We start from the raw sequence: 27,861 nt of genomic DNA, 5'->3' as shown, positions 1-27,861 counted from the left end.
AATCTAATATCCATTTGTATGCACTTTCAAAACTTCTTCTTCCTTTAATTGATTTCATTTATAATAATGATATTTACTAAGCAAATAAATAAAAATTTTATGAATAATTTTATAGTTTGAGGTGTGTTTAATTTATTAGGATACCCTTGCAGGGTATTTTATTTTTCAGTCAGAAGATTGTAAAGCTGTGAAGAAGTCATTTCCGATCCTATAAATCGTATATATTATTGATCATCGTCAAAAGCTGAATCGATCTGGCCATATCTGGTTGAAAAATAATTTTTCGAAATTTGTTCATTTTTTTTCAAAATTCTATAAGGGGTTACATCGTTAAAATTTCCAAAAATTTCCAAAAATTTTAGTTCTTTCAAATTTTAAATTAAGTATGCAGACTTGTTAACCTAATAATAAGTAACAAAGGAAAGCTTTCCGAATTAAAATTTATGTTTTTTTGGCTTAGTTATAGGTTTTAAAACTTTGATTTAAGGAATTCACATAGAATAGCTTCCTGAAGCTAATGAATGCTATTGATAATAATTAAATAAATACAAAATTAATATAGCCACAAATATTTTATTAAAAATATTTAGCTATTAATATTCATATTACATTATTATTAAAATTGACTAGTTTTTAAATTGTTTTTAATAATGTTTGCAACACAAATTTGCACTCAAAAATTTCTCCTCCCAAATGTTCATTCAAAATGAATAGCATTTCATGTTTCGATACCCCTTAAAAGAGATTATACATACAGATGCTAGAAGCTTTTTGAAATGTTATAGCTCTAACTTAACTTAAAAAGCACAGCTTTGCAAAGGAAATTTAGTATACTGTCATAAGAGAAATGCTTTTAACCCGGCCTTCAAAAGCTTGATTATAATAATAGCTTGTAAGGAAATGCATTGCTTTATGCCTCTATAAGATGAGACTCAAATCATTGCGTATACGCCTAGTATAACACCTATTCGTAAAGTTTTACTGAATTAGAGCGTATACGCCCTGTATAACTCACGAAAACCTCCAGTCAAAGTGAAATTATAACGTATACGTCCAGTATAACAATTCTTTATTCAAAGCAGCGAAACCGAATTATAGCGTATACGCCTTGTATAACACAACAATTCCCCTTTCTGAAAGTGAAATAATTAGAACGTATTCGACCCGTATAACAATCCTTTACAAGAAGAAGGGGTAAAAATTATAGCGTATACGCTCAGTATAACACAACTATTCCCCTAATTCAGTAATGCGAAAAGTGAAAGAATTTATAGCGTATACGCCCAGTATAACATGTAGATGAGTTCCCCTCAATCACTTGTACGAAAAGGTCATCTAAATAAACCCCAGAATTATTAAAATTAATTCGAGATCTTGTATTTGCATCTCAGTTTGCCTGTTCACAATTTTATTGACTGTCTTGTATCTTTACTATATGTATTCTCTTAAGAGCTATCGACTATCAGATATATTTATTTAGTTTTGCATTATTAAATCATTAATGTGTTTAGTGTTTTAGGCTCTTTGCGCGCTAAGCAAAACAAAAAGCTTTCGAAGTTCGAAGCATTACAAATTCGATTCAGTTGCTGTTTAACTTAATTATGATTTTAATTTTATTTTTATTTGAAGGGATTAGCTTAAGGACTACATGATAGCCAACTTAGATCGGAGGATTTTTCCTGGCAAGCAGTTTATATGGAAAATATGATTTCTTACATATAGTTTATATGTTTGCTATTTATATAAGAGACATGCTTTATCCTCTTTACTTTTTTACTTTGTGTATTTTATTGCTTATTCTATAACACGAATTAATGGCTTTGCTTAGGAATTCTTTTGAATTTGACTTAGGAATAATTTTGCATTAGGATTACCAAAATGGAGAACAAAATCCGAAATTTTAAACTAAAAGCTTGACCTTAATATTTCTTAAATCTTTCATTAGTTATCTATCTAGATTTATTTTGAATTTTTCGATGTGGTTTTGATTTTTTTATGACTCTACTTTATCCTATGTTTAATTTGCTCAGAGTTAAACTGCAAAAAATAAGATTGGGTTATGGGAAAATCACTTAAGTTTAAATCCTTGAAGATGCGGAAAAGCTGATCTGCTTTCAAGAAATGTCCATGGGATTGTATTTATATTTTAGATGATATTGTTACCTCAAGACTACCTTTATTTAAATCTTGCAGTATTGCTTTTGGTTTTACCTGTGTGCAGCTATCCTTCGGAAATATTTATTTGTACGGTGAGCAACTAAAGAATACTTAAACCGAGAGGGTCAATTCAATTGTTGAGCATTCTGCTGGCTCTGTGGCCAAATAAAGCTAACGCACAACCTAAACGAACTCTCCGACCGATTGGCACGAAAAACTAACCAAACTAACCGCCTAAATGTTCCCGGCCAAGTCCCTCACTCATTGATACTCCACCCGGGCCACAGGAACCCCAAAGTCATTGACCTCGAACACGATCAGTTTCCGTTTCTTACGGACATTGGCCAAGGGAAGGGATTGCTTATCAATTGGGACTGCCTTAGTGGTCGGTTTGCTCCTAGGAGACTCTGTAGGATTCACTTTTTCCTGTTGTTTCGATGCCGCTCTTTTCGTTGTTGTCTTGCTTGTTGTCGTTGTCGATGTTGATGTAGTTTTTGGAGTAGTTTTGGGAGTACTTTTGGTTGTGGCCGTGACCACTACCTTTTGATCTTTTGAATCCTTTGTATCCATTTCACGAATCTGTTGAACTAACTTCGGTTTCTCATTTGGCTTTTCCGGGGAGGTTGGCTGCTTAGCCTTGGGCTTGGGCATTGGGGGAAGGGCCGGAAGATCACAGCGTTGGCGTAAGTGACGGTACACTGCATCCACCCGCTGAACCAAGCGATTCACATACTTGGTGGTGGTGCGGTCCACAATCGAAGGTGCCTTGATGCAATCGTTGCCACCGAACTCACAGACCTGGTAAGAGTGGAGAATATGGATTAATAAGGTTTCTTTAGAAGGTATATAAAGAAAGTTTTCAATCATTGTACTCACCCGATAGTGCTGCAAGATGGCTTCCTTGGGCGGCACATTGAGGGAGCCTTTGCCGGGAGCAAACTCCCACACAAAGTGGTTGCCTGCCTCGACCACAGCCTCCGGCTTGCAAATGTATTTGGATCGTTGCTTCTGGGGATGCAGCTTGTAACGCCTAAGAAGGATAACATGGATAACATTGGCGATAGGGTTAGGATCGTGACCAACTCACCTCCGAGTCTTGCGCTGAGTGACCAGGGAAGCCCGAATACTGGCCAGCTGGTCAGTGCCACCATCAATCCCAGAGCTGGCCAGAACATCATCCGCAAACTGTAGATAGTAGAAGGCGTTCTGGAAGGAATAGGCTCCCGTATTCCGATTGCGAAAGCGTTGATTCAAGGAACTAAAGAAATATAATAAAATGATTACGAAAGGGAAAAGGTTAAAAAAGGGGATTAAAGATTAGATTAAAGGAATCTAATATATAAAAAAGATCTCCTAAATCTATCCTTATATAAAAGTTTGACACAATCGATACTGTATATCTATTTGGAAATTCTGGTTCCTTCCCTCACCCTATGAGCTCATTTAGCGTATCCGAGTAGCGTGGCACAATAAACTCATCCAGATCAACCAGGGCCAGATACTTGTAGCGGAACATGGTGCGATAGAGGCAATCGTTAAGGGCCGCAAAGAGTCCCTCAGTTCGGATCTCCTTCTGGCTACGCATACGCAGATTCCATGGCAGAATGCTGACCGTGGGTCGTTGGTAGTGCTCCGAGGTGAGTACGCGAGGCGTAGCATTCCGTGCCGCCTCCGCTGGTAGCAACGGTTGCAGATCATGAGCTGTTAAGTTCCCGGGCACCAGTCCTTGCTGATAACTCTGGAGCACACAGGAAGCATGCGGTCCCAGCGTGTGATTGTAGAAGGTAAAGTGGGAGACACCAAGCAGGGCATAGAATTCCAAGTACTCCATCAGGTACAGGGCCTGGTCATAGTTAAAGTGAAATGGTTTTACGCAGACAGCAATGCGATCGGGTATGTTGTCGCCACTTGGGGGTGCTCCTCCTGCAGGTGCTGGAACCGAACCCGAAGCTCCCTTCTTGGTAGTACCATTTCTTGTTGGATTTGCAAAGTCAACATCCTGGTCGGTGTTACGTAGAGTCAGTAGATTGCCCGGCGGTGCCCGAAGTCGGGACACCACGCTCACAAACTGTGGCACTGTCAGAGGAGGAGCTCTCACCGGGCAGAGGATAAAACAGGCGCTGTACTTTAGATTCCAGTTCTCTCTAATGATCTGTATTTGTAAATTAGAAAGAAATTTACAAATTAAATATTATGCATTCCTAGCAATATTTAAAATTATATAATAACATTAAACAAACTCACCTTGACGCGTGCCATCACAGTGGCCGATGTGTATTTGGCACGTGCCGAGGATGAGCCCGCCTCGGTGGCATTCGCCGAACTGGGACCATACCAGAACCGGCACCAGACCCGCTCCGGTCCCCGTGTCTTTGTGGCTCCCACCACTCGCACCAGACGGGCTCCATCGCGACGATCGAAGTAGGCCGAGTAGACAAAGAACTTGAAGCGGGTGCCGTTGACAACCTGCCAGTCGCCGTCGGTGGGCCGCGTGCCAAATGGAAAATGGGGCAGTGTCTCCTCCACCTTGTCGGGCAGTACTTGGCCCCAGGGTATGAGGGGTACATTCACACCAAAAGCCCCAGCACCACCGCCACCTCCACCGCCGCCATTGAGGAGCATGCCTGCCAAGCGCTGGCCATCGGCGCCTGCGGCTTCTGTGAAATTGAAAAATGCATGAGACATGCGGCGTATACGTAATATCCCATTGCCACAAGCATCTCTTTTGTTATCGAATCGCATTACGTTTGCCGGACAACTCGAAATCTTATTGTGCTTCCCTGATTGCACTGGATATCAATCGCAGTTGTGAGGTACTCACCTTGAATTTTAAGTTTATTGTCACGCAGCTGTATAAAACCTAATTTATTATCACTCAAAATGCTGGCATCCAATAAATCGTAATCGTCCTGCATCAAAATGGAAGTTGTAATAAGATTATAGTTTATTATAAATGTATTTTATATTTTTTGAGACTCAGAGAACCATACTATGTTATTACTATTTGATAAGTATTTGTATAAATCTGTTTTTTAGATTATACATACAAATTTTATTACTGAATTAAAACGAAAACTAAAACTAAGCAAGACCACAAATAAAACAATATTAACATTTTCCTTTTCGCTTATAACATTATTCTCCTTTAAAAAAAATGTGTCTCCGATTTATGATTTCTCTTTAAAATTATTCATTGAATTAATATACAGTAAATTTTATATTCTGCTAAAATTATTCCATCAAAAAAAAACTAACAAAGTATGAATCCTTATTATTGCAATTAGGTATTCAAATCCCTCGCAAACCAAAAAGCACATCTTCGGTGTTCCCACAGGATTCCGAAAAGGAACGAGTTGTCCCCCACGCCCAAGTGGCCCTTTGGCGACCAGATTTGCATAGAAAAACTCACCTTAACATTATCATAATCCGGCATCGAGTCGCCCATCCGTCCGCCCAAGCTGGCTCCTCCACCTCCGCCCGCCCTCATGGACACCATGCCATTGTGGGTGCGCTCGTCGATCATGAAGACCTGCGGGACAAATTAAGAATTTTAATTTCTAGCCATTGAGACAGAACAGGTGTTAAGTAATTCAATACTATACTACTACTAAACCAGTAATACCAAATAAAATATATTAAATAGGATGCAGTATAATTTAAATGCAACGCTTCTTCTTGTTTCCTAAATATAAGAGCTTATAAACCTTCAAAGAGAAATGGCTTTTTAAGAAAAAATCTTGTCCGTTATATATTCATATACTGCATAGCATTAATAGACTTGACCAGAAACCAAACATATTTGTTCAATAGGATTTGACTTAAAATAACTTTATGATTAATTCTTAAACAATCCAAACATTGAACATCCTATTTTTTGAGGGCTAAGTAGCTTTAAGTTGCATTTGTAACATTACTATTATTTGTCAAGGATACTTAATAAAGATGTTTATATTCTATATTTTTAGTTGGGAGTTATCCGGACATTGAGAATGTATCCCATACAAAACTATTTGCTAAGTTTCCTAACTTAATCTAGCTGATATTGCACCTTATAAGATTCTCTTGGTTGTTATTAAAGTTAAATGAATGCAAGCATGGCAGACTATTTAATGTGAAATGCTGAAACTTACAATAAGCGTTAAAATATACATCCTTCAAACCATACTATTAAGAAACTCTAACCACCAGAAATATAGTATAGTATTTAACTAACCTCAGTGAGGATAATCAATCCAAAGACTGCAAAGAAGGTGATGACGATGAGGAAACTCATCCCGGAGCGCTCCCTGGTGCCCCATTGCTTCTTGCCCCGCTTCATCGTAGGTGTCAGCGAGGTGCGTCCTCCGTGGTGATGATGTTGGTGATGGTGTTGATGCTGCTGCTGCTGCTGCTGCTGATGTTGATGCAGCTGATGCTGATAGCAGGCGTGGGAGTGACCTTGCTGCCCGTAGGCCGACTGATAGTGGCCCACCAGCAGGGACGAGGAACTGGCGGAGGATACAGAACCGACGGAGCCTACGGAGCCGACGGAGCCCCCCGGGGATTGCTGCTTATACTGAGGGGGGCTCCGGCTATTCAGCATGTTGGAGTGCAGGGATCAGGGGATTAGTGTCTGGTCTCAAGCTAATACCTTAATTCGTTGTTCTTTGTCGGATTTTAAGACTTTTTGTGCAGCGAATCATTGAGGCATAGTCATAATTTATCTTGCAGTTTTTGTTTTTATATTGTTTTTATTTACATTTTGCGCGAAAGCTTCAGGGATTTTTGTCTCCAAATTGTTTATTTGCGAATGAGCTAAGCAAAACAAAAGGGTGAAAGGAGAGCGGCTTAGTTTGAGAGAGAAAATGGGAAAGCTGAGAGCGGCGAGAAAGTTCTCTCTTTTGGCACTTTCTTCCTGGCCAATTACAAAGGAAAAATCAATAAAATCTTTGCAACTAAACTCTAATGCATTATATTGCAAATTGTGGTACTTTTAGATTGAAATAAGCTATGTTTATGGCATTGATCACGGGCTGGCTAAGTTTTGGCCGCATTTTCATTCATTTTCACTTAGTGTCTTGCCGCAGTTGACACCTTTCCACACTCATCACCTTTTTGAAAGCCTTCACTTCCTCAATGTGCAGGTGTCCTTTAGTTTTTATTTTGTATGGTATCTTTTTGTAACACACTCTTATAAAGCATAGTCCTTAGTCCTAGCTATGGTTTAGATTAATCTTTGCCAAATTTTGTGCAATTGTATAGCATTAGAACGAAAATTGTACTCGCGTCGACAACAGCAGGAAAACAATGCGGCACAGCTGAGAGGCTCGGGGCGAAGGACATGCGCACAGGACATCAGGTGCAAGCAGCTGACCGAAAACATTGCCAGACTTTTAAGAAAATTAGATAAGAACAACCTTAAGACATCCCCTTGGCACCTTAATTTGGAAAAATAATATTCAATATTATAAAAAAGTAAAACTAATTTAATTATTATAGGTAAAACCGAGCTACATATATTAACAGGGATCATTTCAGTTGAGCGTCAAGTCTCGCAGGAGAGTATTTACTCTACTCAAAGGCAATATAAGGTATGAGATGCATTAGATTAATGCTTGCACATCTTATTTCTCATATTTTTTAAACTAATTGCAGATTAACTAACAGACATTCAAAGTAACTGCTCATATTTAAGTTTTATTATAGTCAATTAAATGTATATATAAATTTATATTATATAATATTAAAAATGTTATGTTATAATAAAATACTAAAAATTATATTTTTAGGGAAATAATGATAAGCCTAGCTTACCCTCATTGCGTCTATTCAATAAAATGAATTTTTATGTTATTAGAATTGCATTATCTGAATCTTTTTAAGTAGGAATAAATTCTTAAAAGATTAAAGTCGAGGTAAACTAATGATATTCAAAGAGTTTGTTTTTGTCTAGAGTTAAGAAAACAAAAGTATAATTAATAGCATGCACTTTAATACTTCAGTTTAAAAATAACAAAAACAGTTTAGAATATTCCTTTGCTTTCCTCAGAGCCACATAAAACTCCATCATTCCCCGCCTTCCATCTTAACTAAGGAATTCTCCAAGACTCTTCCACATTGTGCCTGTGCCTCATTTATGGATTTACCTTTGCCTCCTTCAGCACCCCCGACTGGACAAAAGAAATTAGCGGAAGCAATAAAGTTTCAAAAACTTTTGAAAACCAATAAATTCCAAGTGTTGGAAATCAATTGGGAACAAATTGCAACAGACAAAAACTACGACAGATAAAAGGGAGCCAATTGATATGGGTGTGGAAATGGAATGTATGCTTGGCTAGGTCCTTATATGTACATATACATTTATATGGATGTATGTATCAATATGTGGCTACGTACTCACTCTCATTCATGGCATTCCCCTTTTCACTTGATATTTGTGCGAACATTTTCGCCAAGCAATTGTAAAGTTTGGAAAAACAAATATGCAAAGAAAAAGGTGCTCGGCACAGTTGGGAACAAACACTTTTGTTTGTTTAACTTTTGTTATTGCATACTTTGGGGTACGATCACAATGGCAAAGTAATGGCCGGAACTGGCTAAGAGAGGAGAGTCGAATTTGAGCCAAGCTTAAAGTCCTGAGAAACTCAGAGAATATAACACACCAAAGTGTGTGCCTTCTAATTCAAAGCAAATACGAAAACAGGCAGAATTCATTCCTTAGAAATGTAAATTAGATAAATATATGCAAAGGCGTTGGTAAATTAATGAAGAAATTATGCCCCATCCAAAACAATTCCCATAATCAAACTTAAATATCGTCTTGTTATTAAGATGCTGTGCATACATGTAATTGCATAAATTGTTTTGCCTGCCGAAACGAAACCAAATAGTTGAGCAAGAATCAACAAAAGTGATTGCCAACGGAGGCAAATACAAAATACAACAGCTGGAGTGGCCATAAGGACTCCAATCCAAACCCGAATCCAAAACCTGAACCCCAAACCCGGCGCTAATCCCACTCGGAGGCAAACACTCGAAGACGTCCGCTGCTGCACCTCAAGTGAGATTAAATAAAACTGCAAGGAAAATTGAAATGAAAATTCGGCAGAGCAAACACAAATTCGAGACAAGTTATAGCAGCATCTATGAGATGGCTCCACCGCCCACCCCTGAGCCCTTGAGCCGCAATCCATTGCTGGTTGCCGAAAATATTTCATTTATACAGATAGACCCACTTACATATATTTGCTGGCAACTTCCACGTCGAAGTGGGTTGCGGCAGCTTAAGTTACTGCCGGGCCGTCTCAGCACCTCTCCAATATTTCGCAGGCACAGACAACTTAACTTTGATGAGTTTGCAAAGTAAAATGGTGGAAGGACCGACTCACCTCACCTGGCAGACTCTGCTGCCGTGCGTAGAGCGATGATTAAAATATCCAAAAATAAGAGATCCGTCTGCAGGTAGCTAGTGGCAGGAATTGATATAAGTAGCCCGAAAAAAGTACTTCCAAAAACTAATAAGGCGGTACTTACACATCCAACAAAGCGTCTTACTTGAAAAGTAAATTATTAACTTGCATTAACTTGCTTGGAAGTAAATAAAGTAACTTTGGACTTATCAAGTAAGCAAGTCAAAGGGGGTATGTTTAACAAGGGAAAAGAAGACAAGGCAATGCTTCAAATAATCCTTGGAAAATTAGAAAACCTAATAAGCATTAGGAATATATAGATTATATTATTAATAATATTACAATAGTTATGGCAGGAGGATGATAAGCAAGAAACGAAGATACATTTATGAAGCCGAAGTGTGTGCAATTACTTATATTCTGTTATATGCTAATTATTTTAAAGATCAAAGTTTCTCAAACATTATCACTAAGCCAAAACTCATCAATTTCAATCAAAATTAAGTAAGGGATATGGCAAGTAGGAAATTTATTGGAAATTTAATTCATTGCTAGGTCAGCTGATTCTAGGCCTGATCCCTCATATAGCATCTACATACAGGAAATAATAGACTTACCGAAGTAGAGGACACAGGGTTATCCTTTTTCGTCATTGATTAGTTCCTTGCAGTGTAGAGTTCTATTCTTGGGGGCTTCAATAAGGCTTTTCATGGTACCATCGAAGTGAGCTTCTTCCTGGTCATCCATTGTTCAGGTGATATTTTTGGAGTCGACGGGCAATCACTATCACTACATACCACTATCACTACAGATGTTAACACTGGGTACCCCACGGACAGACTGAGGCAAGCGCAACGTCCGTGCCTGTATTTATAGTGTCCGAGTAAAGAGAACAGAGAGTGAGAGCGGAAGAGAAAGAGCTATCTCTAGAGATTACCAGAGAGAGAGAGAGAGAGATACAGAGAAAGGGAATATTTCTAGAGAGGGAGAGCGATATACCGAATAAGGTAGTGATATAGAGAGAGAACGAGAGAGCAATAGAGAGACACGAGAGCTACAGATAAATATGAACCGAATGCCAATGATTATTTGTCATCTATTATATTGGAACTACTCTCACCTTAATTAATACATTTATTGTTGAGAATAATACAGACATCAGTAGGGGTTTAAAAACTCTAAAAAGTGTGGAAAATAATGTTTCAAAATTTTATATGGTAAGAAATAAACAAGTGTAGGCTGATGTTTATACATTGAAAATAATATCTTGCTTACTTATAGGAATTTCTATTATAATTTATTATAACAATTTAAAAAAATAATCACCATCAGTTTTTATTTTAAATACATTTGAATTTTGTATTCTAGTTCACATATACCAAATTCAAGTGGCTTATAATTCTTAATGATTTCTTTAGCACCCTCGATAGATCAATTTATTGATTAAATAAAGATTAAACCAACTCAAACTCAAACTTAAACCGTAACTCCAAACTTTTCTCCACAGAGAACTGTTTCAAGTTCCAGAAGGATGGACACGTCATTCCGGAATTGTGGCAAGCTCAGAAATCGATAAGAAGCAAACACTTTAAAAAGAAGAAGATCAGTTCAGGTTAGCGTAAAAAAAATATATTTTGATTGAATGTGAGGCAAAGGAGAGTCCTAGCCATAGAGTAGAAAATACCGTGGAGAAAACTACGTAGCATGCTTCCAGGCATTTCATTAAATTCACTTCATTTTGATGCTCTCGTTATCCGTGGAAAAGGATGAGGACAATGATGTCTGGAAATGGCTTACAGCACTGCGGGCGCACATCTGCCGGATGCGCGGGTTGTTTGGTAATTTCCTTAACGGAAGTGCATGCAATTGCAAGACCATAATAGGAAGAGCCAGGATATGGCGCTTTGACTGCCTCGACCAACCAAGTTGGATTTGGTCAGTGTTCGACAGGCAGTGAGTGTGTGCTTAAAAATGTGTGTATGTTACATACATCAGTATATCTAAACTTACCACATACACATTTCCGTAGATTTGAAAACATAAACCAACCAATCTTGAATCCGTGGCCAATGAGTTTTGATTGCTGCCCACAGAAACACTTTTGAATTGATTTAACACTTTCTGGTTAGACACAAAAGCCACAAATTGAGGGGAATATGTAGGAACCAAAGAGGCACCTGACCCTACTTACTTTCCTCCACATATTAACCCGGCTTTTTTCATCTGTTCATCGTAGTTTTAGGCCCGTTTTGCACTTGGCCATTAGGCTGAGTGCCAGTCGGCGGAAGCTACTAAAATTCTCTGCAAATTAGTGTGAAAAGGGTGGGTGGGAAAACCATCAAATGCAGGGACCGCAACTCTGAGGCGATTCCGACATAAATTCAATAGAACGATGGCAATAAGTGCATTAGCAGCATATTTCACAGATTGGCAGACACGTCGCTAGATGTGGTCCGTGGCCAGCCGGGAAGGAACCAGCCAAGCACACCAGACTGCAACGGCCAGAGAGCCGGGCAGCAGCCGCCCGCCCAGACAGTTGCCAAGACCAAGCAGTAAGCCACAAATTGCATGAGATCATAAATATTTCAAGCATAAAGTACAAAATATGCAAAAGTTTTCTATTTTCCTTTAACGTTGTGTTCGCCTTGGCCATTGCTATTGCCATTGCCAATGCCACGGTAGTTGGATCGGATCCAGTGCTGCCAATTTGTGCATTTACCAGGACAGATGTGTCCCATTTTAAGGACTTGGGGACAATATTGGAAAATGCAGATCAGAAGTGTTAATTTATTATTTGAACTTGAAAATGAAACTATATTTAAGGTCGGAAAAACTCTGATGCCTCTCATTTTAACAGTTTAAGAAGAAGATTATTTATTACAAGTTTACAAGTGCACTGCAAGATTTAAGTTTAATGAATTAATCTTTAAGAGGATTGCTTGGAACACTTATAATTTCCAATATTTCTACTTTAATAGTGCAAATTATTTAGGAAATATATATAAACATATAAAATATCTTGCTGGCATCACTAGTTGCTGCTGGCTGGCTGTTGCAGTTGCCCAGATACAAGGGACGTCAAACGGAGTAAGAAAAATATATTGCTAAATTCTCGCACAGGAAACGGTTGCAGCAACAACCAGCGGGTGGACAGCGGACAGGACCCTTCCGTAGTCCGTAGTCCGCTGTTCGCTGTCCCCAGTCTCCAGCTCCCCCCGGGTCTGCAGTCCTTAGTCCAGAGTGGCGAATCCAAAAGGCCGGAGTCCTGCTGTCCGGCACGTGCACTGCCCCCGAAATGGCAAACGGAAGTTCAAAAGAGCAAAGAGCATGTTACGCTATTTCGGTTCTCTTTTCTGCTTTCCCCCGAGTCGAATGGCCAAGCGATTGCGGGCAACAAATTTGCAATAAGCAATTTTTCAATTTTCAATTTAGGCAACCAAGGACAACGGCCACGGGTGGACAAGGATATGCAAAACAGCGGCCACATATCGCGCCGCCATAATTCAAACAGGAGTTGTCCAAATCCGATTCTCTTCTGCACATTGGACAAATGAGCGTTCTCAAGCGGAAAACCGAAACGTCAACCAGACAAGAAATGCCTTCACACTTACCATTAATTAAACTTCATTTGCACAGCCTTTTGTCGCCATTTAGGGGGTATAAAAAGGAGTATAAAAATGGGGTAAGAGGTTCTTATTCATCATCTTTAAGTACTATTTGCTCTAAAATACAAGTTTACAAAATTTTCCGAAATGAAATAACTCTTATTTAATTATTGCAACTATTGTCTATTGGCCATTTTATTTAAAACTGCTTTATAAACATAAATATAGTTTTAATGATTACAGCTTTTTTTTTATTTGCATCCATCGTTGACAAATCACCAATGCCGCCAGGATAATCCACATGATGCCAGCCACATAGGGATAAATGGAAGCGGCAGCCTCTTCTGTTGTTTCAGAGTGCTCTAAAATAAAGACAAAATTCCGGTAGTTCTGCGCACACTGGGGGCAGTCCTCAACGTCCAACTCTACAAAGTCATCCTCGTAATGCTCATCCCAGAAGAACATTTGGCCTCGAGAAGGAGCCAAAAAGATTCCCAGAAACTGCACCAGCAGACAGAATCGTTGGCCGCCCATTGAGAAGTCCAGACCAGGTGTGTCTCAGGCAACCTAAGTTCCAGCCCTTTTATAAGGCTGTAAAACTTTCACCTGGTCATGCAGTTTCCCAAATTAAGGGGAAAATGTAATGTGATCAAAGCGAATTGCCAGGTTTTGCACTTTAGATTTACTACATAGAGAGAATTCTACATCTAACACCTGCGCTTTGTTATTTAATAAACAATAATCGTCAAGTTCTAATTCATGGAAATGTAATTAACCTAAAGAAGAGCATAGGTTTTCTTTACACAGCTTTAGTCCCGATTGTTTTATTTATTCTTAAACCATATAGTGCCTTATGTCGAGATCCCGTTCCCTTAGCTTCAGATCGATCCACTGTCGGTAGAACTGAAGGTTTGTGTAAATGCCCAGCAACTGGGTACCATCGCAGCGAACTGGCCTGGCCAGCAGACCGGCCAGGTGGAAGCGGTCATCGTGACCAGGAAGAGGGCACATAAGAGGCACTCCGGCCATCTCAACATCCCCACAAACAAAGTCACCTTTGTCACCGCCGGCGCACAACAAAGACTCGTTGTGGGAGTGACGTCGTCCCAAGATAGAGAGTCGCATCTTAGCCCTGCACTGGTCGGGTGGCAGGACATAGAGGGTCCATCGCTTAGGCAGGATCGCAGTTCCACCAAAGTCGCTCCTTTGCCAGCCGGACACATAGCACTGGCTGTAATTGTACACCATTTTCGGAGGCGGCATGCAAATGGGTTGCACGTTGGGGCTGAGGTGAAAGGGAGAATCCTGGGCCACCACGATCACTGCTATGTTGTGGACTAGCGGAAGTTGAGTGTAATTGGGATGCAGCAGTATCTCCATCACCGATCTCTCCTGGTGCGGCTGGGGCTCCAGTTCCACGGCGACATCCCACTCTCCGGCCACCAAACGTAGATTCTCCGATTTCTCATTCTGAACGCAATGAGCCGTTGTGACCACGGCCACAGGTGTGATAAGAGCTCCACTGCACAGGTAAGCTTCCTTGGAGTATATAGCCGTTAACCAAGGAAACTCGCCAAACTTTGCCTCCTGCTGCTTGTAACCCAATGGCCGCAGATAATACCAAAGATCATGACGACCGCCACATGTCCAGTTGTGACCTTCTTGCGGAATCAAAGGTGCTGGAAGCTATTTGTTATTATTAAAGACAGTCTCAGAAAAACTTTCTAAAAATTATTGTAACAAAAATACAACCATTATACTACTCACAGTATCATGGTTATTACAACACTTTTCCATGTAATGACAGTTCTCATCCAACGTTGTTCGACTGCGATCCGGATAGAATTTTCCATCAACAAACAAGCCTTCGTTGCATTGCTCATAGGGCACACACTGCTTATCCTGTCCACAATTTTGGAAGGCCTCCGGCGATGGTGTTATGGAGCAAAAAAGTGATAGAGCCACCACCTTAGTGAGCCACATAGCAATGGAATCCATCCCTGATCTGGAATCTTTGACTTAAATTGCGCCTCTGGCTTAGGCTTTTATAGGCCTCTTCTTGATTGTTTAAAAATAGATTTAAGTGCACCCACAGTGACCCATTAAAAAGCTAAAAATAGGGAATTTACTGGGAAAAGGAGGCTGGTCCCCAAAACATTGACGTATGGAAGTATATTAGGAAGGGGTTTGTAAAATTTAAGAAATTTGTAATCCCCTAATTTTGATAAAGTAAAAATCTACAATTTATTAATTAAATCTCTGATTTGTATCCGGTTAGATTGATAGCCCCTTTAAACAAAATTCTGTGTACGCCACTGCCTAGAGCAATCAAATACTTGATTTTGGAAATGGGTACAATAAGTCTATCTATTTGCACCCTTTTATTAAAGTATATTTAATAGAAACAAGGAGATCAAAATTTAAAAATATTACAAAATAACTATTCTAATTTTTATTATTAATTGCCTGCATTAAATACATTTTAGATATTTTAGATTTTGCAAAGTAGTACAACGGTTAAACCTTTAAAAACAAGTTTACTTATTATTAGAACCTACAATATATATTTACTACATAAATTTGGAATGTATTTTCAAATAAATTTAAACTAATTTCCACTGAAGTGGTTTCTTTGAAATATAAATTATTTATATATTTATTTCTTTTGTATTATTTAATTATTAAGAAAAAATCTCTTATTACAAAAAATCCAGATAATCGTATATACATACCTATGGGCACCATGGGAACCGAGGGTAGCCATTCTGGGCTCAATTACTTAGATGTATCTTGCCTCAGTCTGCCGACACCAACACGTATCCGCATCTATTACGAAGCACTCGGATGAGACGGAGGCGGAGATGAGGGGGGCGGAGGATGCTACGGCTGGATTGGATCAGCTGTGCAATGGCTCGAGTTCTGCGTCATATCTTAATGCACAATCGTCGCCTAAGTGCACGTAAATTGAATAAAATTTCGACAAGTTTTAATACACAAGACATGCATACAACACTCGGAGGGAAACAAGGTGGCGACAAGGCGTCTCACAACTGGAGGCAGTGTGCGGGTGGGAATGGAAATGGATTCCTTGCAGTTCGATAGACACACAACTCATGTGGAGTCCTCGGTGTGTGTGTGTGTGTACTTGGACATATTTGTTGCACTTACTTGTTTGGCTGAGATTTACGCAACTTAAACAGATTGTCAACAGGAATTGTGAAGGATGGGATCGAATTCAGCCAGCTGAAGGACGAAGGACACCAGATGGAAGCCAGGCAAAACACGCGTCAAATGTGTAGAAAGTTAACGTGTCCTGTGCCTGCTGGTCCTGCTCCCTACCTCCATCCCTGCCCCCCTCTCGCTGTCCCTGTGAAACTTAATTTGTTCAATCGTGTTGCAACACTTCTGAACAGATGTTATCCTCGAGGAAATGAATTCTGTTATTGTCCGCACATAGTCATATTGTTGCAAGCTATCAAATTATACAGATTTATGAACATGTCGCGCCCACCACACACCACTCATCCGTCTCATCCCATGATTCGGGCTTTGGCAAATATTCAATTATTTTGAAAATGTATTATACGAACAACTCAATTGAATGGATCGGAAGTTTATTTTGCATGAATATGAACCAATAAAACTATTTTGCCTTTAGAATCTGAATCAATAAGTAAAAGTTCATCAATTGAGAGAAAATAAATGAATTCAATAAATGGGAGAAGGATACAAAATATTGTATACAAGTCCATAAATTATTCAGACTTTCCTCATATTATATACCGTCTATATAGGGATAAAATTTAATGTATATTTTAAATGTATTCATAAGGAAATAAAGATATATTTTTACTCGTTTTGTTTATCTATTATTTACTGTATTTTATATTAGGCAAATGTTATATTAAGCTTAAGGATATTTTACTGATTCTTTAATCCAGAAATTTAAATAAAACCAAGATGCAGTCTCAATACTTATAAGCTTTCTTATACTGGAGACACAATTTAAACACCACAGCTTTTCTATTTTAAATCGAGAGAATTTTCTGGGATTTTTGGTCTCAGGTCATCACTCAATGCAAGGATTGGCTCATGTAAATTCAGTTTGAGAGCTCTCGTTTTGAGTGAAAGCATTCTGACTCGCTTACCAATTGCATCAAAATGACTCTCTTAAATGCATTTGAGTCAACTCAGTCGTATATGAGATAAATGGCTCACAGAAATTCCCGATAGAAACTGTAAACTCAAACTCGAACACTTACCGAGCGAACATTGAGTGCGACCGAGTAAGTTAGAATTTTATTTTTACATTGAAAGGTAACAGATGTTAAAATCTTTAAGCGAAAAACACCAGAAATTATGCAGACCACTTTTTCTTTCTTTATGTTTCAGACAAGCTTCGCTTATAATTTATTTAAAAAATTATTTTAAGTAAAAAGGTCAGCGACATAAATATATTTTGAATAGGAACACTAAAAATGACTCAATGAATGTAAAAAAAACTAATAAATGTAAACCTATCTGTATGCACTTATTTATTCTTTATGTAGACTCATTTGTTTCCTTTGTTTCATTTGTATACCTCTAAATAAACCGGAAATATCACCTTTGCAGAGATTTAAAGATTACTTACCAGGCTCTCTTTTTTAATTAAAATAAACTCAAGTACTTTTTATCTCATGTTACATATACTACGTTTGCTTTTATTTCAATATCAACTTGGAGGATAGCTTGAACATAAAATGGCCTACAAGCAATGGTACATTAAGATGTAAATTGTATCTACTAAGAGGTTAAGGGATGACGTAAGTACATGTCTTATGCGAATCTCATAAAAGTAGCAAATCATACAAACAATTACATATTGCCAAGAAGCAGCAAAAAGTAATATACATCCATTCATTTTGTGTGTAAAAGTGTTTATATATCATTATATTATTTCATGAAAGAAAGCTTTGCGTACAAAACAAAAAAGTTAAGACTGTATATGGGATCCCCATAAGACATGTTTGTGAAGAGTAGAGCTGTTTCCTTGTTCTCCAAGCACATCTGGTTAATCCGCTGATAGCTATAGGAGACCCGGAGTGCAGCACTTCTGGGGATATATTATTATTAATGCTCCTGATCCTCATCTAGTCCCAGCCCCATTTCCGCCCACTCCACGCTATGTCACAGAGTGTCGTTGAAAAGGCGCTTTGCTTTGAAATTAGGATGAATCGGGCCCGGCAGAACATGTGGCTTGAGGGCACTCTTACCGGGCAACCGGTCAGCATCGTAGGGTACCTGGGGCGACAACTTCAGTTGACGGTTGTAGTCGTTCTTCGTATACTCGCTGTTGCACTTGGTCATGATCCTCACCCGCTTGACACTGCCTACCGGCTGTGGGGTGGCAAACTGAGGTCGCGTCACTGGCGTTTTATTTGTAGACTTTTGCAGCAGCTTGTTGTTGGCCTGCTTCAGTTGTTGCTTGCGCGAGGGAACGAAGATTTCCTGCTCTCCTTGCTCCAAAGGAGCGTCCCAGCCGTTGGCTGACTTTTGGATTGTCTTGGGTATATCTTTATCTGACAATCCGGCAGTCTTTGTTTGTGGTTCCGGCTCAATTTCAGACGTGGGAGCAGTAATCTTCAATTCTTCTTTTTTGGGTTGCTTCGGCTGCTGGTCTTCTGTTTTTGGATTGGACTGCTCTTCTTTATGAGCCTTCGTCTGCTGCTCCTTCTTGGACTTCACCTGATCTCCCTTCTTGGCCTTCGGCTGCTCTGGTACCTTGGCATTGAGCTGCTCGTCTTTTTTCGCTTTTTTTGCCTTTGGTTTGGCATCTGCCTTTTTGTTTCCTTCATCCTGCTCATTGACTTTTTCCACCACCCAGGCACTGTTGATGCTTGAACGCACCTTTGCATTATGCTTAACCTTTTTCTGAAGCTCCGGGGGCAAGGCCTTGCCAATGACCTCATCATAGTTATGCTCGTCCACCTCCTCAAAGTTAATGGACTGCAGAAGCCGCTTACGCTTCGACTTGTTGAGCTTTTTGAGTTTTCTTCCGGTGCCATAGACCTCGTCCTCCAGCTTTTCGATGTCTGCCACCTTCTGTTCTACCATCTCGGCCAGAGTCTGGCCTTCCACTTTCGGCATGGTGCGCACACCCAGTGGGAACTCGCCGCCCTTAAAGGTCTCAAAAACCTGGATAAGTTTCCGCAAGGCCTTGCGTCTCTTGCTGTTGAAATCGTTCGTGCGGATCAGGGTCTGCAGCTCATCAAGCACGCAATCTGCGTTAAGGGGCAACTCTGCCATATGCACGTCCACATTTCCCGCCCGGGGATCAAGAGAGGTGGTCCGCGGGGTCTCTTCATCGGCGTTGACTTCATCTTCTTCCTCATCAAAGCCAGAGTCAAGTTTTTCAATGTCATCAATGGAGGCCGTGGGGAAGCCCATAAGCTTCCAGGCATTGTATTTTTCACTGTATTCACGTCCCAAATCGCTCTGGTACAGCAGGTGGTACAGCACTCTTGTTCGGCACTGGGCCACCAGCTTGGGATCGCGCTGCGTGGCCACGTAGGTGACAAACGGACGCAAGAAGATATTGACCTGGGCGGCACTGATCTCGCCATCGGCAGCCTTAGCTAATTCCTCAAAGAATATGTCCAAGTAGTGCATGGTGAGGCCGCGACTCTTGGGCTGCTCGGAAAGGACGGACTGCTGCATACGGTTGTTGAAGGCGTTGATCAGCTCCGCTGACCACTTACTCTGCTTGAGCAACCGCAACATGTACCGAAGCATGCGACGGACAAGCATTAGGAACTTATCCATGCGCCACTGATCGATACCGAAGAACTCCTGGCACATGGTGCGCATAAATGCACTGAAGTAGGCCAAGCTGCAGGTCGTGTTACCGCCAAAGCTGTCCACCATCTGGGCCAGCTGCTCGGCCAGTTCCTCCTGGACCAGCGGCTTGTCCGACATCCACATGGTGTAGTACAGACCCTTCCAGATCCGCATGAAGTCCTCCTCGGTAAAGGGGAATGAGCTGCTGGCCCGCAGCTTGAACCACTTGCCTAGCTTGCGGACCTGGCGATTCCGCTGGACCACATCGTTACAGGCAAGGGCCCGGACCATCTTGACCTCCTGGGCAACGACCAACACCTCCTTGGGCACCTTGGCTTGTGTTGCCGCCTCATCCTCGTCGTTGTCGATAGCCGCCACCTCGGCGCTGCGCTTTACTGGCTTCTTGCGCGTTACCATTGTTCGGCTAATTCAACTTTAATTTGCGAAAAATTATTGTGCTGTGTGTATTGAATGCGGCCTGCACGTGTTGCAGCCAGCGTGACCGTATGATAGCCGTTAAGGTACGCCGCCGGTCGTCGAAAAATATACCAGTTTGAGTACTATAGCAACGAATGGATCGATAATAAAATTTATTGTCAAATAATATGGTAATATATATTCAATATTATTTCATATATATTTATATAATAATATAATATTGTGACTGTCGTTGCATATCTTCTAAACGATAAATAAATATAAAATATTAGGAAATTTATATAAATTCTCCACACTCAAAAATACCCTTAGTAGAAAGAAATAAAATACTGTCTGCACATAAAAATACTGCAGGTAGTTTTTTCACTTTCAACACTACCAAGCTAAACTCTCTTCCCAGCACTAGTAACAGCTGATAATAACCTGCTTTTTTATTCAATTTACTTAATTTTTCTCGGTAAATTTAATTAAAATACAAATAAAAAATGCCCGTTGAGGTCGTCACTGAAGCCGAGGAATACCAGAAGCGTATAAACGCGGACAAGACGACTGTGGCCCTTTTTGCCGCCGACTGGGCAGAGCAATGTGGTCAGGTCAAAGATGCACTGGAGGAGCTGTCCAAGATAACAGGCGACAAACTGCAATTCATCAGCCTCAATGCCGAACAATTCCCAGAGATCTCCATGAAGCATCAAGTAAGTTAACCGCAGACTTGTGTATACAGAAATAACTACACCAAAATAACTATTCCAGATCGAAGCTGTACCCACAGTAATCTTCTTTGCGAAAGGCTCGGCAGTGGACCGCGTCGATGGTGTGGACATTGCCGCCATTAGTAGCAAATCTAAGAAATTGGCCGAAAGTGCTAGCAGTGCTGCGGCCACTGGTCAAACACTGGAAGAGCGCCTAAAGGCCCTAATCAACAAGGCTCCGTTAATGATATTCATGAAGGGCGACAGGAATGGACCGCGTTGTGGATTCTCCAAGCAGCTTATAGGGATTGTAAACGAAACAAAGTAAGGTTTGGTCGTCCCTTCCATTACACACTTTTTTAATTGGAAACTGTTTCTTCAAAAGTTTGCCGTATGAAACCTTTGACATCCTGGGTGACGAAGAGGTGCGCCAGGGCCTAAAAACTTTCTCTGACTGGCCCACGTACCCGCAGGTGTACGTCAAGGGTGAATTGATTGGCGGACTGGACATCATCAAGGAATTACTGGCTAACAATGAGCTCGAAGCAACGCTCAAGGGTTAATTCCATCCTACTCTCCCTCAGGACACCACAATTCAGGAACAAACATTTTTGCTAAGTCCATGGATCTTTCATATGGATTAATAAAGACGACAAAAAATATTTCTGACATTTATATGTAGTATTAATATATAATACCATGTCATAATACACAACAATATTTAAGGTGGAAGGCATAAATGGTGGGAACGATTTTTTAGAATATTTGGCATATGTGAATATGAACCCTTGAAAATGATGTACGTGTCTTGCTATATTTCTCAAGTTTATCAATAATAGTTTATTTTTTGTGGATTAAAAGGCAAAAATAAAATAAAATAAAAAATCCACACAAATTTGAATATGCCACCATGCCCATTCTTATTTCTTTGATCAAGTGGTAACTAGTTACCAACTGGCGATAGGTAAGCATATTACATTCACACTAATAAACATTAAAGCTTCAAAGTTAAATAGATTAATAGAATTTCATAGTTTCAAAAAAATTTGTTTGTTACGTTTACGATACTGTCATCTCCAACAGCCCCGCCACCCCTAGGCCGTTTACCTGTGACTGGCCAAATAGGCAAGAAGAAGACACATAACAAACGAACGTATTTTTTGCATTGTAAAAGTGGAATAAAGTAGAGTAATTCTACGCTTCTGTTAACCACAGAGACGACCCAAGGACGGAAAACAATGATCCCGCTGCCGCTTCAAACCACAGAATAAATATTAAGCTGGTGCGTCAATATAACGTCCCTAACGTCGTCATACATATTTTTCTTTGTTGTCTCATCCACGGCTGCAGAAATTAGTGTTTATTAGTGTTGAGAATCGAATCTGGTGCACAACGCATTTGCCCAAGAAACCAATCTGTGCTTTAAGTAATTTATTTATTTTCACAGTCATTAATCGCATGGGATTGGCGGCAACATGGATCCACAAAAAATCACCGAGTTAGCCAACCTGATGCGCCAGAACGGCGACAAAATACTTAGCTCGGAGTTTACCCTAACGCTATCAGGTGGGTGGGCATGCATGCGGGCCCTGGCTGATCCGCGTTTGATTACTTATTATTTCCTCTGTTTTTTTCACAGGTTCCCTTTTGAGGGCGCTGAACGACTCCTTCACTTTGATTGCGGACACTGAGATCGGTGCTGGCGCTGGCTCCCATTCCCAGAATCAGCTGTCCTTTCAGGTGGTGAAATCCATCAATGCCAAGTCCAGCGTCTTTCCCGACCTGCAGCTGCTGCACGACTTTGTGCAAAAGACCACGCTGCTCAAGCTTACCTACTTTCCTAGCGAGCTGCACTTCGAGGGCGCCATTGACATAGCCAAGTTTAGGGCTTTGAGGCGACTGGAAGTGCACAAGATCAATATTGGCCAGGTGGTCGGCATTCAGCCATTGCGCGGTCAGCTACAGCATTTGATCTGCATCAAGAGCTTGGCCAGTGTGGACGACATAATCACGCGCTGCGGCGGCGATAACTCTAATGGCTTCGTGTGGAACGAGTTGAAATCGGCGGACTTCAGCTACAACAGCTTGCGCAGTGTAGATACGGCTCTGGAGTTCGCTCAGCACCTGCAGCATCTAAGCTTGAGGCACAACAAGCTGACCAGCGTGGCCGCTATCAAATGGCTGCCCCATCTAAAGACCTTGGACATAAGCTACAATTGCCTCACGCATGTGCCGCAGTTCCACATGGAAGCCTGTAAGCGGCTGCAGCTCCTAAACATCAGCAACAACTATGTCGAAGAGCTCTTAGATGTGGCAAAGCTGGACGCATTAAACCATCTGGATTTGTCAGATAACTGTCTGCTGGAGCACTCGCAACTGCTGCCGCTAAGTGCTCTGGTTACACTGACCATATTGATCCTACAAGGAAATCCAATGGCCTGCAATCCAAAGCATCGGCAGGCGACGGCACAGTATCTGCACAAGAACTGTGCCACTGTGAAGTTTATTCTGGACTTTGAGCCACTTTCAAAGGCGGAAAAGAGCCTGACAGGCAGTCAAAAATGGCGATACATTGGATCGCTTAACAACCATCGACTGCCCAGGAGTAGCTCTGTATCTATTAATAGCTCCAGTGCTTCAATTAACACCAGCGATGGCTCTCAATTCTCCAGCTTTGGCTCTCAGCGTTCCGTCTCGATCAGGGGCAAGGATTACTCATCGGAGGCGGAACAGTCGGAGACCATGGACACCTCGCAGATCTCTAGAAAAAGTTCTAGTCGCATTCGGACAGTGGAAATAGAGGAGCAGTCAGAACCCGGAGATGTCGTCGCTCCCAAGGCTCAAGTCCTAGCGATCAGGCCAGAAAATACAACCGATTCATCACATTTGGAAACGAAAAAACAAATCGAAACGCTACGCTTCACATACGGCAACGAGTGGCTAAAAACTGGCAAAGCCGAATTAATGTTAGGCATGGAGCCCACCGAGGCGGAGCGCAACGAGGCCCGCCAGCAGTTTAACGAGTTCTTCAGTGAGCTTTCCACCTCACCGCCAGCGGAGGTTTTCAGCTCGACACCGACAAACACAACTCAACAAGTGAGTTCCCATATCGATAGTACTCTGACCCCCATCAAGCCGGATGCGGAAGCAAACGACTCTGCTGAGAAAACTCTATACGAGACCTGCGACGAGAGTGAGGAGACCAAGTACGAGAGCATTAACAATATCACTATTGATTCAACACCAACGGCAAAGGAGGAGCCACCGCTTGACAAGCATACCGAGTTGTTAAATCTATATGCGAGCAGTTCGAATACTGCCGAAGATGAAGATAAAGGTAAGTATTAGTAAGCTCATTAATCTAAATGTAATACTTCAATTTCATGCAGTATCTGACGCGGAACCCGACGAGGAGACATATATTGTGTATCATGAGCAAAAGCCCAGCGAGGCCTTGTTCCTAACCATATCCTCAAACTTTATTCGTGAAAAGGATACTTTGAGTGAAAGGTAAGTGAAGATGTACCTTTTTATGATACCTTGTCGGACGGATTCAGAGACTAGTATGTCTTCTAAAGTTATTAGACTACATTTTTTTAAAAAAAGACTATCTTCAGAAGTCGAATTAAAGAAAAATCAAAATGTAAACAACAATATCGTCTTTTTTTAGGACCAAAACCAAATGGAGTCTGAAAATATTGGAGTCATGTGAGCGCTTGAAATCGAATACTTTGCGAATTAACTTTGACACAATGCGTAAGGATAAACAGGAGCGTATATATTGTGTGGAGAATACATTGTGTCAGGAATTGGAAAAGAAACTGCGCGACATTCTCGCTCAGCGCGATCTCACTGATATGAACATAACCATATATCGCTGTGTGAATTGTCTAATTCAGTTCACCATTGAGCAGAAGAGCAAGCGATATAAAAAGGATGGTATGATTTTAATATGACTATGTTTAATTAACATCTTAAAACTTGATTAATTCCGTAGATTTGCGTTGTCCTGACTGCCGCAGCGTGTATGTGGCTGAGGTCACAGATTTATCAACATCCTTAGATAAAGCATCGCTGGAAGTGGCATCAGAACCAAAAATTTCGCCAGCTTTGATCGTAGAGGAGATGGCAGTGAGGCAACAGCCTATAGTGGCGGCGACAGCGGCCAGCAAGGAGGATAGCAACAGCATTGGCAAGTCTTTGGCCAGTCTCTTTTGGTTTTTAATTGATCAGATTTTGAACACTTTTAAAGAACTTTTATGTGTAGTGCCAAGTTTATGGTTTCAAATGCATTCCATTGAGTTTCTGCACTCTAATATTTTTCAGTTTATGTTTGGACATTAATAATGTGCATTTATTATTTAATTTATATTTCTTTCTTCTTTCTTTTGCATGCAAACACAAATCGTGAAATGGCAAATACCAATATCTAACTTCTGTATATTTACATTGTTCCCTTGTACTTTTCTCTCACCCACCAACCGGAAACAATAACAAAAAAAAATGGTTGTTATGTAAAAAATTTTAATTAACACACTTTAGTGGCGAGCCAAAGCAGGGTAACAAACGCTAAAAATACACCCAAGCGTAGGACCACAATAAGAAGTTAATATGCCAATTAGTATATCATTTTATTATGTAACTTTTGCCTAACAAACAATTTGCATTTGGCCTTTTGTTTTTTTGGTAATGGGAAGCAGCAGGCTAACTTGGCATGTACGATATGATATATCGACAAAAATATCATTATAATACCGGAAGTATCGAGATTTAAAATATCAAATTTATTAATATATAAACTAAATCCTTACGGCACATTGGCACACTCATAAGATGGTTTGGAACTAACAAAATTGCTTAACTAGGTTTTGTCAAAATTTAATCGCGAGCAATGCTGCTTCCATTAGAAATTGCAAAAACAAAAAAGATACTTAAATGATGATTCAATAATATTTTCTTCCCTAAACCCAGGCTCGGCCAACTCACTGAACGAAAGCAGTTCGTGCTCGAAAATAAGCAACTCACAGAGCTCCTTCGACTCCAACCAGTCGGTGGTGGGTAGCTCGAACACGGATCGTGATCTGGAGTTTCGGGCCAACGAGAGCGATGTGGACATTATCTCCAACCCGAGCCAGTCCAGCATAGAGGTGCTAGATCCCAACTGTGTGCAAAGTGCAAGCCGCAAGACATCTATGGAGCCTCAGCCGGAGTTAGGCAGCGATAATGTGATAGTGCAATCGCAGAGCTTCATCGAAAGAGAGTTTGCCCAACTAAGAGCGGAGCAGGCACCCCCAGCAGCGGCTACATCGGCTCCCGCTGTGGCACACATCCAGTTGACAGAGAGCAGTTCCTCGGGTTCTGTAACGGACAGCATATGCACCAGCTACGAGCAGCAGAGCAAGGATAAGCAGAACTCTCAGCTCACCGAATCATTGGGAGGCAACCACACAGAGGCTCTCCCTGAATCCTCCTCCAATGGCAGCCTCTCGGGTCTCAAATCCGTCTTCCAATCAACGAATCTACTGATGTCCAGCTCCAAGAAGCTGATTGATTCAGCAGAAGCCACTCAACCCTACAAATTCAACTATACTAACTTCAACGAGATAGATCATCGTTTGAAACTTTACTTTTATCAGTGCAAGTTCAAGGAGCAAGGAGAGCACTTCACATGGCTGGCCAAGGGTTACATCTACAACGAATCAACCCAGTCCCTGGGCCAAGGGATTGTGGTGGTGTCCACCAGTAAATTGTACCTCATGGACTCCTTCGCCCCGCCCCAAGACGATGTGTCCAAGTGGCTAAGGCAGGTTGTCTGTGTGCCTTTGGATCGGCTAATGGCCATAGAAATGCTGCCCTGGAAAATGGGTTTCTCATTTTCTCTGAAAGATTGGGGAGTATTTTTGTTGTTTCTGCACGACATGCTAAGGACAGAAAGCCTACTTCTTAACTTGCAACGTAAGTGGAGTTACATACAACATTGTTTTATGTAGCTGGATTTTGTAAATATGTAGATTTCCTAATTAATATTTTTACATTATTCTTATTTCTTTATAGAAAACAATCTGCCAGAGCAGTGTCAATTGATGACCCAATCCCCAACCAATCAGTTGCAATCTGTAGCCTCCAGTGAGCCGTTAAAAATGTGTGCCTTGCTGCCGAGCTGCCAGTGGAGTTGTGACCAGCAGAAGAAAAGCTTTGCGCCCTGCTTACTTCTGATCACAGAGTCGCATTTGTACCTATCAGGGAATGGAAAATTCGGATGGCTTTCAGAAAAAAGTCCAGAGAAGGCCACACCCGAAATAAGTCTCACCCAACCCATGAGCAATTTGGTGGACGTGGAACCTGCTACGGACGAAAAGTATCTTATCAATTTTATTGACGATACGGAAAGTAAGTGCGAGATCTGGCAGTTGGACTTCGAAACTCATGACAATGCCGAACGCTGTTTAAATGCCATTGGTCAGGGCTGGGAGAAGCTCTTTGGTGTGCCATTCAGCTACTCGGGAACGTAGCGAAGAAGGGACCAATTCTAGGCTAGACCCCCACGCCATCCTCCAAAATGGACTATGTTATCTAAATCCGATAAGCTTTATCAAATTGTTTTTTTAGCTAGGTCTTTTAAGTATGAACAATATAAGAGACATGGTGCTTACTACGAAACAAGTGTATATATGTATTAATGAGTGTAATCTATTATAATGATGGTTATTAATTATTAAAGCTTCTGCAATATATACAAATTATAATGAAATATAAATGTTG

At 40.8% G+C, this 27,861-nt stretch overlaps 5 protein-coding genes across 9 annotated transcripts; 2 read left to right on the top strand and 3 right to left on the bottom strand.

The window, feature by feature from the left end:
- Nucleotides 1-1,379: 1,379 nt before the first annotated feature.
- On the bottom strand, nucleotides 1,380-10,045 carry LOC110185696 (uncharacterized). Of its 4 annotated transcripts, XM_086841047.1 has the most exons (11): nucleotides 9,959-10,045; nucleotides 9,670-9,841; nucleotides 9,525-9,601; nucleotides 6,371-6,951; nucleotides 5,567-5,686; nucleotides 4,979-5,066; nucleotides 4,402-4,814; nucleotides 3,588-4,309; nucleotides 3,245-3,415; nucleotides 3,034-3,187; nucleotides 1,380-2,955 (listed from the first exon to the last, which is right to left on the bottom strand). In XM_086841047.1, exons 4-11 carry the CDS (start codon nucleotides 6,737-6,739, stop codon nucleotides 2,419-2,421), a joined length of 2,574 nt encoding a protein of 857 aa, XP_086697173.1. In that variant the 5' UTR covers nucleotides 6,740-6,951; nucleotides 9,525-9,601; nucleotides 9,670-9,841; nucleotides 9,959-10,045; the 3' UTR covers nucleotides 1,380-2,418. The 4 variants fall into 4 exon arrangements, with proteins under 4 accessions (XP_086697173.1, XP_086697172.1, XP_020810322.2 ...); XM_086841046.1 differs by lacking the exons at nucleotides 9,525-9,601; nucleotides 9,670-9,841; nucleotides 9,959-10,045 and adding an exon at nucleotides 7,419-7,477; XM_020954663.2 differs by lacking the exons at nucleotides 9,525-9,601; nucleotides 9,670-9,841; nucleotides 9,959-10,045 and adding an exon at nucleotides 7,248-7,457.
- Nucleotides 10,046-13,958: 3,913 nt separating this feature from the next.
- LOC110185912 (phenoloxidase-activating factor 2) lies at nucleotides 13,959-15,184 on the bottom strand. The gene is made up of 2 exons (XM_020954925.2): nucleotides 14,918-15,184; nucleotides 13,959-14,836 (listed from the first exon to the last, which is right to left on the bottom strand). The coding sequence occupies exons 1-2, from the start codon at nucleotides 15,146-15,148 to the stop codon at nucleotides 13,985-13,987; spliced, it is 1,083 nt and encodes a 360-aa protein (XP_020810584.2). The 5' UTR covers nucleotides 15,149-15,184; the 3' UTR covers nucleotides 13,959-13,984.
- A 2,635-nt stretch (nucleotides 15,185-17,819) lies between these two features.
- On the bottom strand, nucleotides 17,820-20,530 carry Nnp-1 (Ribosomal RNA processing protein 1 homolog Nnp-1). Its single transcript, XM_020954592.2, has one exon. It carries the CDS (start codon nucleotides 20,384-20,386, stop codon nucleotides 18,320-18,322), a length of 2,067 nt encoding a protein of 688 aa, XP_020810251.2. The 5' UTR covers nucleotides 20,387-20,530; the 3' UTR covers nucleotides 17,820-18,319.
- A 196-nt stretch (nucleotides 20,531-20,726) lies between these two features.
- Grx3 (Glutaredoxin 3) lies at nucleotides 20,727-21,770 on the top strand. Its single transcript, XM_020954852.2, has 3 exons — nucleotides 20,727-21,102; nucleotides 21,161-21,423; nucleotides 21,485-21,770. Exons 1-3 carry the CDS (start codon nucleotides 20,893-20,895, stop codon nucleotides 21,660-21,662), a joined length of 651 nt encoding a protein of 216 aa, XP_020810511.2. The 5' UTR covers nucleotides 20,727-20,892; the 3' UTR covers nucleotides 21,663-21,770.
- Nucleotides 21,771-22,167: 397 nt separating this feature from the next.
- Nucleotides 22,168-27,850, top strand: LOC110185865 (uncharacterized). Of its 2 annotated transcripts, XM_020954874.2 has the most exons (9): nucleotides 22,190-22,381; nucleotides 22,547-22,665; nucleotides 22,739-24,436; nucleotides 24,489-24,609; nucleotides 24,770-25,038; nucleotides 25,097-25,291; nucleotides 25,642-25,704; nucleotides 26,071-27,054; nucleotides 27,154-27,850. In XM_020954874.2, exons 2-9 carry the CDS (start codon nucleotides 22,575-22,577, stop codon nucleotides 27,609-27,611), a joined length of 3,879 nt encoding a protein of 1,292 aa, XP_020810533.2. In that variant the 5' UTR covers nucleotides 22,190-22,381; nucleotides 22,547-22,574; the 3' UTR covers nucleotides 27,612-27,850. The 2 variants fall into 2 exon arrangements, with proteins under 2 accessions (XP_020810534.2, XP_020810533.2); XM_020954875.2 differs by lacking the exon at nucleotides 25,642-25,704 and having other exon boundaries at nucleotides 22,168-22,381.
- Nucleotides 27,851-27,861: the final 11 nt, after the last annotated feature.

Source organism: Drosophila serrata, unplaced genomic scaffold (genome assembly GCF_035046125.1).
Source record: "Drosophila serrata isolate PLE 108 unplaced genomic scaffold, ASM3504612v1 contig_100, whole genome shotgun sequence".
Taxonomy (NCBI): Eukaryota; Metazoa; Arthropoda; class Insecta; order Diptera; family Drosophilidae; genus Drosophila; species Drosophila serrata.
Note: the sequence above shows the minus strand (reverse complement) of the source record. Positions and strands in the feature narration are given on the sequence as shown.

What these genes read in the sequence shown, in the direction of transcription:
- LOC110185696 (XM_086841047.1), bottom strand. Translation starts at nt 6,739, where the DNA reads ATGCTGAATAGCCGGAGCCCCCCTCAGTATAAGCAGCAATCCCCGGGG. An exon ending in CTGTGATGGCACGCGTCAAG is followed by an intron (nt 4,310 to 4,401) that starts GTGAGTTTGTTT and finishes TTACAAATACAG; the next exon opens with ATCATTAGAGAGAACTGGAA. An exon ending in ACTCAGCGCAAGACTCGGAG is followed by an intron (nt 3,188 to 3,244) that starts GTGAGTTGGTCA and finishes TATCCTTCTTAG; the next exon opens with GCGTTACAAGCTGCATCCCC.
- LOC110185912 (XM_020954925.2), bottom strand. Translation starts at nt 15,148, where the DNA reads ATGGATTCCATTGCTATGTGGCTCACTAAGGTGGTGGCTCTATCACTT. An exon ending in GTTGTAATAACCATGATACT is followed by an intron (nt 14,837 to 14,917) that starts GTGAGTAGTATA and finishes AATAACAAATAG; the next exon opens with CTTCCAGCACCTTTGATTCC.
- Nnp-1 (XM_020954592.2), bottom strand. Translation starts at nt 20,386, where the DNA reads ATGGTAACGCGCAAGAAGCCAGTAAAGCGCAGCGCCGAGGTGGCGGCT.
- Grx3 (XM_020954852.2), top strand. Translation starts at nt 20,893, where the DNA reads ATGCCCGTTGAGGTCGTCACTGAAGCCGAGGAATACCAGAAGCGTATA. An exon ending in AGATCTCCATGAAGCATCAA is followed by an intron (nt 21,103 to 21,160) that starts GTAAGTTAACCG and finishes TAACTATTCCAG; the next exon opens with ATCGAAGCTGTACCCACAGT. An exon ending in GGGATTGTAAACGAAACAAA is followed by an intron (nt 21,424 to 21,484) that starts GTAAGGTTTGGT and finishes TTTCTTCAAAAG; the next exon opens with TTTGCCGTATGAAACCTTTG.
- LOC110185865 (XM_020954874.2), top strand. Translation starts at nt 22,575, where the DNA reads ATGGATCCACAAAAAATCACCGAGTTAGCCAACCTGATGCGCCAGAAC. An exon ending in TGCCGAAGATGAAGATAAAG is followed by an intron (nt 24,437 to 24,488) that starts GTAAGTATTAGT and finishes AATTTCATGCAG; the next exon opens with TATCTGACGCGGAACCCGAC. An exon ending in CAAGCGATATAAAAAGGATG is followed by an intron (nt 25,039 to 25,096) that starts GTATGATTTTAA and finishes TTAATTCCGTAG; the next exon opens with ATTTGCGTTGTCCTGACTGC.